The 10,386-nt window shown below is 34.9% G+C and overlaps 1 protein-coding gene across 1 annotated transcript in view; it reads right to left on the reverse strand.

Annotated features, from left to right (window-relative positions):
• Positions 1-10,386, reverse strand: part of LOC107558754 (probable phospholipid-transporting ATPase IIA) — a 61,887-nt gene that overhangs the window by 28,160 nt on the left and 23,341 nt on the right. The window contains exons 14-16 of the mRNA XM_016242429.1: positions 10,006-10,215; positions 5,816-5,977; positions 2,418-2,510 (exon numbers count right to left, since the gene is read on the reverse strand). Of these exons, the coding sequence (XP_016097915.1) occupies positions 2,418-2,510; positions 5,816-5,977; positions 10,006-10,215 (465 nt within the window). The remainder of the gene's footprint in view (positions 1-2,417; positions 2,511-5,815; positions 5,978-10,005; positions 10,216-10,386) is intronic.

Here is a 10,386-nt window from a genome sequence, read left to right on the forward strand (position 1 = left end):
TTTAACTAGGGCTGGACGATATGGCCAAAATTGATATCACGATATAATTCTTAATTTCGGTCGATACGATATAATTCCGATATCGATATGAACACTATTTATCTGAAATATAAATCTTTTGTAACATTATAAATGCCTTTATCATCACTTTTGATCAATTTTAAGCATCCTTGCTAAATAAAATTATTAATTTCTATAATTTCTTTCCCAAAAAATGTATAAAAATTATACTGAATGGAATAGTGTATAATGTTACAAAAGCTTTTTATTTCAGATAAATGCTGATCTTTGGATCTTTCTATTCATCAAAGAATCCTGAAAAACTGTTTTAAATATTGATAATCAGCAAATCATGTGACACTGAAGACTGGAGTAATGATGCTGAAAATTTAACTATGTATGATCACAGGAATAAATTACATTTTAAAATCTATTCAAAACAGAAAGCAATTTTAAACAGTAAAAATATTTCAAAATTTTACTGTTTTTGCTGTTTTTTGGATCAAATAAATGCAGCCTTGTTGAGCAGAAGAGAATTCTTAAAATAAAATAAAAATACAACATAAAAAAATCTTACTGTTCAAAAACTTTTGACTGGTAGTGTAGGCTGATTATTCTTATAGATTGAAACAAATGTGCTTCAGACAGAAAAAAGGGTATGAAAAGTGCTGCAGAAAACAAAAAAAAAAATCGAACAAAAAAACTGGAAATGTTGCTGGAGACCAAGGTTATTATAGTTTAGCATTTTAAAATTTGTTTTATTTTAATATCATTTTCAAATTTGCAATAAAATTTAGTTTTTATTAGTTTCATTAATAATTTTGTTCGTTTTAGTTTAGTTTTTATTTTGTGAACACATTCCTATTTAGTTTTTATATAGTTTAGTTTCAGTTTTAGTTTTAGTAATTCAAGTTTATTAGATTTAACAGATCACTTCCAGAGCGCAGGCCAAAGAAAGACTTAGGCTAATTTAACCTTAGTGATGCAAACGTCTAGCGACACCAAATTAAAGCATGCTGAGATTGATTAGATGGTAAAAGTATACAAATACACACCAAAATGAAGCAGTCATGCCTTTTTAAATCTACACAAGTTGCGCTTACATTATATGTAAAACGCACTAGACTGAATGATAAATGTGTGTTGTGATATTTAATTTGAAAATAAATGTAGCTAATTTCTTTATATTATAGCCTATGTCTTTCACCTTATTTAACTATAATCATGATACCGTAACTGTCGTGTCTTGCTCACTTTCCCATGAAGAAAAGCACATAAATAAGTGGGACTAATGAAATTCAATAATAATAGCGGAAAGGACTAACGGCCGCATAGCCTATACACTGCAGAGTTTAAGGAGAAGCAATGGCACTTAACAGTAAAGTCATATCTAAATATGTTCTTTTCATTTATGAAGATTTAAGTATGTAGTTTATGCACATTTGTTTAAAACAGCCTGGCAGATTGCTCACAAGATGTAGGCAAATGTTTGTATTGTATACAGGAAGGATGCGCGTTCTTATCATTCCTCTGTTGCGCTGCTTGTCTATTTCTCTTCAAAGCACTTAACTTAAAATGCCTATTTTGGTGTGATTGCTTGTGTTACATGAGAAAATAAATTATTTTGCCTTACTGATGCAGTAGCCTATTTAATGCGGGTGCGGTTCAGGTCGTGGTCTTTATCTCAAACAGGTCGGGTACAGAATTAAATTGGTGCTGGCTGCTGTCGGATAATGGGTCGGGTGTTCTGTTGTGTACTGCGGATGCAGGTTTACCTAACAGGACCCGTGCAGGACTCTGCTTTAAACTGCTTTGCGTCTCTCCATCAGATAACCTCACGTGCATGATGTGCCATTCACGGGTATTTCCCGGTATTTCCCTAAACCGACACACATCAATTTATTTAGATTTTTTTTATTTCAGTTTACGCAAATGTTTTTCGACCAATCGTTTTCGTCTTAGTTTTCGTTTACGAAAATAACCTTGCTGGAGACGGGCTTATTTAAAATGAAAACTCATTGTCTGCCAGCAGGAGGTGCTTTTAGAGTGATAAAACTAGCGGTTTCCCCAGTAATGGTTGTAATCAAAGCAGCTCCGCTCATGAATGCTACTTTATCAGATCAAATGAAAATGCCATCGAAACTATTCTGAAGACAGTCGGTTCCCTTCAGAGATGCATTCATATAAAACACCCGGGCCGTGTTATGATTTTGAAACGTGCAGTGCTCATGTTTATTCAACAAAGTCAAACGGCACAAATAAATAAATGTATGGGAAACTGGTAATGTATATCGAAATATCGGAAATGTGTTTAAAAATCATATCACCGTTATTGAAAAAAATAATATCGCGATACATATTGATATTGAATTACTGTCCAGCCCTATTCAAAATCATTTTAAAAAACGTGATATTACCTCCTCCTCAAGCCAGTCATTGTACTGAACGATACCGGCCATCACCACATCAGCACCCTTCATGTAAAACGTGATCTCTCCTGTGGATTCATCCTAGCAAACATGAGCAGAATATGTTTTATTATTAAATAATTGATCATTTATGCATAGACACATATGCTGCATGAGATATCAAGAGAAATGATACTCAGATGCACCAAGTGAAACAGGAAGAGTTCGCAGGTAAGCGGGACAGTCTGTGCTGTTTTTTTCCAAGCATTCATTTTGGGTTTCCTTGATCGTCCTTGAAGGTGTTTTAAAAGGATTCTGCAGAGGAAACCAGGTTCAGTTGCTGGTTTCCTCAAACACTGATACAGGCTTCGGTCCAGGCCAACAACAATAGCTGCGAGCTCGTATGGGGAGAGTTAGTCATCAAGCCCAGGGCAGGGTCACAACTTTCTCAGATAGATTTTGGGCTGATCTTCAATTATTGCATTGTTTAAAAGGGTAAAGCACAAACTAGATATTCACATCTTCTTTTTCTGGCGTAAATGCCTGTGCAAAACCCATCTTGAAGGAATAACATTCTGGGCATGATTTTATAGATTATTATTTTCCAGGCAAAAATCAGAATTAAAATTACGACAACAGACCACGTCTCCAAAACAAGCCACATGATTTGAGGCGTCATTGATGTCCAAAGCATAAATGATGCAAATACAAGCAAACAGACTAAATACAAAAAACAGATGAAATGTGCCTGATGAAGACCTAATGGTCGAAACGTTGTACAAAGATTTCTTGGAGCAGTTACATCAGTGTGCAGTTTTTTTTTTTTTTTTTTTTTGCTTGTATTTGCCTCATTTTTGTTCTGCATCTGAGCCCTTATTGGGTTAATGTGATGTGCACACCTTTTTTGTATTTTTGACAAAGCATAACCGTTGCAGGACAAGTTACATTCCTAAGTTTAATACCTTTTGGGCTAAAATAAATAAATAAATATATATTTAAAAAAAAATTCAAAATTTAAATATAAAAAGTATTTATAAAATAAAAAATATATACAGTCAAACCAAAAATGATTCAGACACCATATATAATGTTTGATATTTTTTTTACTAGTGGGTGCAGGACCCTATAGTTCATTTATGTAAGTGAGGATAGCAAAATAAAGTAAACTGTAACATATTATTCTTTATACAGTAGACTACCACTAAAATTGATACAAATTTGGCACTTTGATCTGACCATGTTTTGCTTAAGTGCTTTTTCTTTCATTGCTAATGAAACCTTTTTACACGACAGACTGAACAAAATTAAGCATTGCTTGGTAATTGGTTGACCTAAATTGGTATTATCTAATTGTGTACTTAAATTTAAAGGGGTCATATGATGCGATTTTAAGTTTTCCTTTCTCTTTGGAGTGTTACAAGCTCTTGGTGCATAAAGAAGACCTGTAAAGTTGCAAACACTAAAGTCTCAAATCCAAAGAGATATTCTTTATAAAAGTTCAATAAAAGCCATGTCAGGGAGACGCTATGTGTTTCAGTGCGAAAGCAAAAGCACTTTATTTGGTCTTCTGGAAGTAGATGCAATTAGGAATCATTGGTTAAGATTTATTTACAACAGAACAGCACAACCCAGATGTTCGAATTTGTGCAATGCATTTTATGGACGACAGTTTTTTGAACCTAGAAGAGTACAAGGCTGGCTGTGCACAAAGGCTATTTCTAAAAATAAAAAAAGGGTAAATTCCGACTTTGCTATGACAATCTGGCACTTCTGATTCAGCGACTGTAAGTATGTTTTGTTATTAGTTTAAGTATTTGCTATTGACTGTTCAAATGCAGAGTTTTGCGCAGCGCAGAGTAACGTGTCGTGTGTGTGTGTGTGTGTGAGGGGAACAGAGTCACATCACAGGAGAGTGAACTGTCTGTCAGAAATTATAGCACATCAGCGGTCTTAACCGCGGCTTGTGTACTGCATCATCACTGTGTCTGTCACGCGACTCTGTTGCACTTTCGGGCTTGAACTGATGGTAAAACTAACCACATTATTAACTGTCTTGATATTTACTTTGAAAGCTGACGCTCGCGATTATGGTAAGGGGCGTTACATTTCCGACGAGTGCTTGCGGTGTTCGGCCAATCACAATGCACTGGGTCAGCTGGCCAATCAGAGCAGACTGCGCTTGTCAAAGGAGGGGGCTTTGTTGAAAACGAAGCGTTTGAGAGAGGCAGGACAAAGAGGACCTGCAATAATGTACAGTATTTGAAAAATAATGTGTTTTTTGAACATTAAAGCATGTCAACATATCCTGTTACACCAAATAATGATCTTTAAAATAGCATCATATGACCCCTTTAACAGCTGACAGCTATTCAACCTAATTCATTACATACCTGTCTATCAAAGTTATCTGATATTATCAAGATGAATTTGTTCTGCCACAGTTTAACTCCGAGTTCATTTTCTAAACTATAGTAAATAAACTGTGATTATGTGAGAAATGTTGAAGGTGTCTGAATAAATTTTGGTTTGACAATGTTCATGTTTTGTTTTTCTCCCTAAATTAAATTGGAACCCAAAATGTGTTTGTTCATAACACTTCATCTAACCTTAAATTGAAATGTTCAGTTATGCTCACCTTTTGGGTTAAAATTAAATAAAAAATTATACAATTTTAACCCAAAATTATGTTAAACCAAAATGTATGTTTGTTCATAGCACTTTAACTAATGTTATTAAATTGACATTTTTAAAAACGTATTAGTACATGTAGAAATTAACATGCACCAAGATTAATAAATGCTGCAAAAGTATTTTTCACTGTTAGTTCATAATACCTGATACATAAACAAATTTACTGTAAAAGTGTGACCTTTTCATTTATCCACCATTATTAATCAATAATTGTTCTCTTGTGACAAATAATTTTTTTAAGTACAAATGCGTAGTTTCTCAATTAATATGAGATCAACCTGCAATTATACAAAAATTAAAATGTCAACTACAGTGTAAAAATGACTTTTCAAAGTAAATAAAACAAAGATTATTGAAGTATGTTTTACTAGAAAACACAAATTTAGTCTTTCTATTTCAAAAGTTCAGATTCAATTTGTTACTTGCCGTTTCTTTGTAACTATTTGTTAAATGTACTAGCAATTTCTGTGAAAATTAAAAATAAATGTAAATCCTATAGCATTTTTTTTAGTATAGCCATTAAAAATAAAAAAACACATCTGTCATAATAAATGTAGTACTGAAAATTCTTCTACTTTATGTTTTTCTATTTTAATACACACTTTTTCATGTCATCGCAGACTTTTGGTTCCCTTCTATTTGTCAGACAGGTCATTTTTTTTTAAGTTAATGAAGTTTGGGACACTTGTGTTTCTGTGTCTGGATGCGACACTCACTCGCACAATGATGCCCATGCGCTTGCTCTCGTAGGTAAAGGGGAAAATCTGCAGGATGGTGAAGTTCAGTATTTGTCCACTAGGTGTCCTCAGCTGCATTGAAGACTGATCTCTACCGACCAGCGTCAGACCGACACTCTCCGTCCACTGAACCAGAGACACCTAGTGCATAAGAGGGAGACAGATCTAAGGAGAAATCACATATATATATAACCATTTTTTGTGTTTTCATAAACAAACAGGAAGCGATCAGTCTGGCTTCCTCTCAACGCTCTAAGCAAATTAATTAAATGTGTCATGCGAACTCCAAATCAAACACAGAACTTTTGCGTTTCACATCTCAAATTGTTTCCTGCAACTGTTTTTGGATGTGTGGCGCAGAAAATGCAAGTATGCAATGGGCCACCAATTATAAGTGTGTTCTCTTCTGGGAACATGTGAAGATAAAGACAAACCAGATGCCATCCATTAGTGTGACGCTGAAGGGGGGTATTTCTGGGAGGCAGAAGTTATTGCCCAATAACTTCCAGACCAAGGGTTACAGAGAGATCAAAAAACCCGATTTCATATGCCCTCCCTGACTAGCTGCTAATAACATATCTCACAGTATCCAGATGGGCAGACTGCTGCCCAAAAAACAGCCCTCGCTGTTACAAACCAACAAATGAGGCTTATCCAAGCTATGTGTAGAAAGCGTGATGCCACTTTAAAGCATTTTGAGTTTTTTTTGTGTGTCCAGACCTATTAATTAATATAAAAATGTATTACATTTGTATAAAATAATACTTATTTATTCATTCATTTATATTTTAATAAATATTGAGTTAAATAATAAAGCAGTAAAAATATTTTTTATATATATATATATTGTGAATGTTTTCAATTTGTGAATTAAAATGACAATTTTGAATTTTTTAAGTTAAAAAAAAACCTAGGTCTATTTTATAATCCAAAATTATAGAATAGAATTATATATGTATATATATATATATATATATATATATATATATATATATATATATATATGTATAAAAGTTACTGCATCGTTGGCACTAATGAAAGGACGGAGCTGGACAATTCATCGTAAGTGAAAGAAAGCTGATTAAGTGAGAGAGTTAACATGAGACTGAAATGAAAGAGAAGAGTCAAACATAACACAGAGATTTCTGACAATGCTAGACGCAGCAATTAGAGTGCCAGTGATATTGCAAGTAAAGTCAGCGGGAACTTTGGTGGTAAGTGATGGGGTACCAATAATGATGATCTCAGTTTTATCCATATTAAGTTTCAGAAAATTATTGTTAAGCCATGTTTTAATATCCTGAACACAAACAGAAATTTTATCAATTTGGGTGGATAGGGAAAGCCTGCATGACGCGTAAATTTGAATTCCATCAGCATAAAAATTATAGCTAAAGCCATGTAGTATCTGACCCAATGCTAAAATATAAATAATAAACAGCAAAGGCCCAAGAACGGAACCCTGAGGGACGCCTTGTTTCAGGGGGGCAGTAGGGGATCTAAAATCCAGAGCAGAGATGTAAAACTGTCTATCACATAGGTATGAGGAGAGCCAGGAAAGAGCAGTACCAGATATACCCACAGCCGAAAGACGAGAGAGAAGCAAATCATGAGAGATGGTATCGACGGCAGAGCTGAGATCAAGTAGCAGAAGTAAAGACAGAGAGCCAGTGTCGCAAGAGAGTAATAAATCATTCACTACCTTTACAAGGGCAGTTTCAGTACTATGTTGCGGATGAAAGCCTGACTGGAATGGGATTATTTGCCACTAGAAAAGACTGAAGCTGGGAAGCTACAGTACTCTCCAATAATTTAGCAATAAATGGAAGTTATCAAACACTAAATTCTAAATTAAATAAAGATGAATCCTTAAAGCTATAAAAGTAAATTTTTCCTCTATTTTTCTTTGTCCTTTGATTAATAGACATCACAGCAGCTGGTTATTAGGTTGTGTTGGCTGCTATTTCTTTAAGAGCTGCCACTGCTGAACGTGACGCGGATCTGACACGCATCATATTTTCTCTCAACTCTTTTTACCTTTTCTGACCCACGTCAGGTCTTAAAGTCTCTATTAATGAGCTGACGAGTTAAATAGGGTGTGCTGAGATGAGTGACAGTGCTGGGCTGCTCCAGGACAGTTTTGAAAACCATTTCAGAGACATGTTTGTAAATGATACTCATAAAAAATATATTACATGCATGCACAGTTTTAAGGCAGCTTTAATCGCATTTTTGGTAACTTCATGACTTAACTGACCACAGCATTGCATGCACGTAGTTGATATGAAAGGATATAGGCTACAGCGCACGCCGGCGCCTTTGTGCGTGCAATTGAAGAGCACGCGCTGTGAGCACAGTACCGTTTCCACGCTTGACTCGCGCCTGGCACTGAAGTGAAATGGAGCTCTCGTCTGAAACGTCTCCCGTTCTCAGTCGTTCTGCGACTGAATAAATGCACTTCTTGTCAAGAGAAAAAGGGACAGAAGCAGCAGTTGTGAGTGGGGTGGCCAACCCTAGCCCCTGCGTTAACTTTGTGGTTTATTATTTTCAGTCATTTATTATTTTCAGACGAGCGATCACACTAGTCAAACGAACCGGGCTTTGGGGGTCAGACGTACTCGGGCACGGTTAAGATTGCCTAGTGTGAGTACACCCTTATTCTCCCGCATCCCGCACACACGAGTCTCTACCCGCCCGCACCCGCACCCGCACTCGCCCATCAAGTGTTGTCCCGCGCTGCACTGTTGCATTGGGTCCCACGATCGTGCAGGTCTCTAAGATGCCTGTTATAATGTTATGATCGAGGCTCATCTGTATATAAACAGATAACCTTTAATATCAGTTTTAAAAGCATGGCAAGAGAAGCAACAATCATCTGTAAAACAATACCAGATCAGTGCGTCATGACTTTCCGACAAACGTGGAGGTTCTGCTACAGAACACGTATATGCGTTTAGTCAGCGTCTCTGTGAACGCATACAGTCAGTGTGGTGGCATGCAGTGGTTAAAACCAAACCAGTAATGATGCGATTGGTGCCTAACCACAGCATGGGTCAATTGATCACTGCATGCGTCACTCGCTCCTGGCCCCACTGATCTGGGTTTGGTGCCCAGAAATTATCGAATATGAGACAGCACATCTGCAGAAGTGATCGGCTGCAGAAGTGAATATGCCAAATGCTCGACTCATCATTCGGGAATAATCTAATACCTGGCCAGGGGATGATGAAATATGTGGCGACTCACAAATTATTAATTTAAAGAGAAATTAAGGATAGCTTCAGTGACAGTACAAAAGTAAAAGCCGTTCATACCCATTTAATTCAGCTATTTACTTAATGTTTTTGCAAATTTATGTCTGTTTAAATCACTGGAATAGAATGTCACAAGACTGTTTCAAACGATTTTTTTCTTAAAATATTTTTTTCTAACCATGTTCTACTCATGCAATTTCTTTTACTCATCATTCAAATGTTCATGCATTTATCTAATTTAATTGCTTATGCTTTATGAATTTGTAAGTATTAAACTTTTTCTTATGTTCATGTATTTGTACATTTGTGTATTTGTAAATTCCCTGGTTTTATAAATGCTTTTTATTTTTAAAAATGTATTCATTTAAAAAAAAATAAAAATAATATATATATATATATATATATATATATATATTATATATTTTTGGTATCTGAGTAAATCATTGGAAAAAACAAGTAAATTGTCACAGAATTTTTTCTCTTAAAATAAATTTGTCTACTCATGTTTTATAAATGTTATTTAAGGTTTTTTAATTATCCAAATATTCATGTATTTATTTAATTTAAATGCTCATGCTTTATGAGTATTAAGCATTTAAATTATCATTCTATTTAAAAAAGTCATGTCATTAATAAGGTTTTATATTTTTAAAACTTATTTCTATTTCAAATAATTTTTTTTCAGAATTCTTTAAAGGATAGGTTTTTTTAACTTTCTGTTCTTCAAAGAATTAAAAAAATTTATGATTTAAATATTTTTATTTCAAAATTAATACATTTAATATATTTATTTAAATTAATATATTGGTTTAAAATATATGTATTTGTTCTGAAACTAGCATTATTTATAAATAAATATATATATATTGATTTTAGAATGAATGGTCAGTATCATCATGAATAAGACTGTGGTACCTCATCCGGACTGGAGGCCTGGTAAACCCTGCATGTGTCTTCATAGTGCATCTCAGCTTCTGCCTGATCCGTCACACCGTTGGACTCGTATACCGGGGTCACGTTGTGCACCAGTGCGATGGCCTTCACTGCCTCGTGCACTCGACTGCTGATGGTCTTCCTCACTTTGGTGGCGACCGGTGCACGAGAGGCCTGCAGGTCTTGAGGAGGCTGTGGAGATCAGATTCAACATGACTGTCTAGAACGTTTAAGCAAAAATGACAATAAAGCAATTATCATGACTAATTTGTTAAATGTAACAGTTAAATCTCCTACTTAGTGACTGAAACCATTATTGAAGTTAGACGAAGTAATTTTATAATTACACCATGGTTTAAAAGT

This window comes from Sinocyclocheilus grahami, unplaced genomic scaffold, assembly GCF_001515645.1.
Source record: "Sinocyclocheilus grahami isolate Dianchi unplaced genomic scaffold, SAMN03320097.WGS_v1.1 scaffold657.1, whole genome shotgun sequence".
NCBI classification, from domain to species: Eukaryota; Metazoa; Chordata; class Actinopteri; order Cypriniformes; family Cyprinidae; genus Sinocyclocheilus; species Sinocyclocheilus grahami.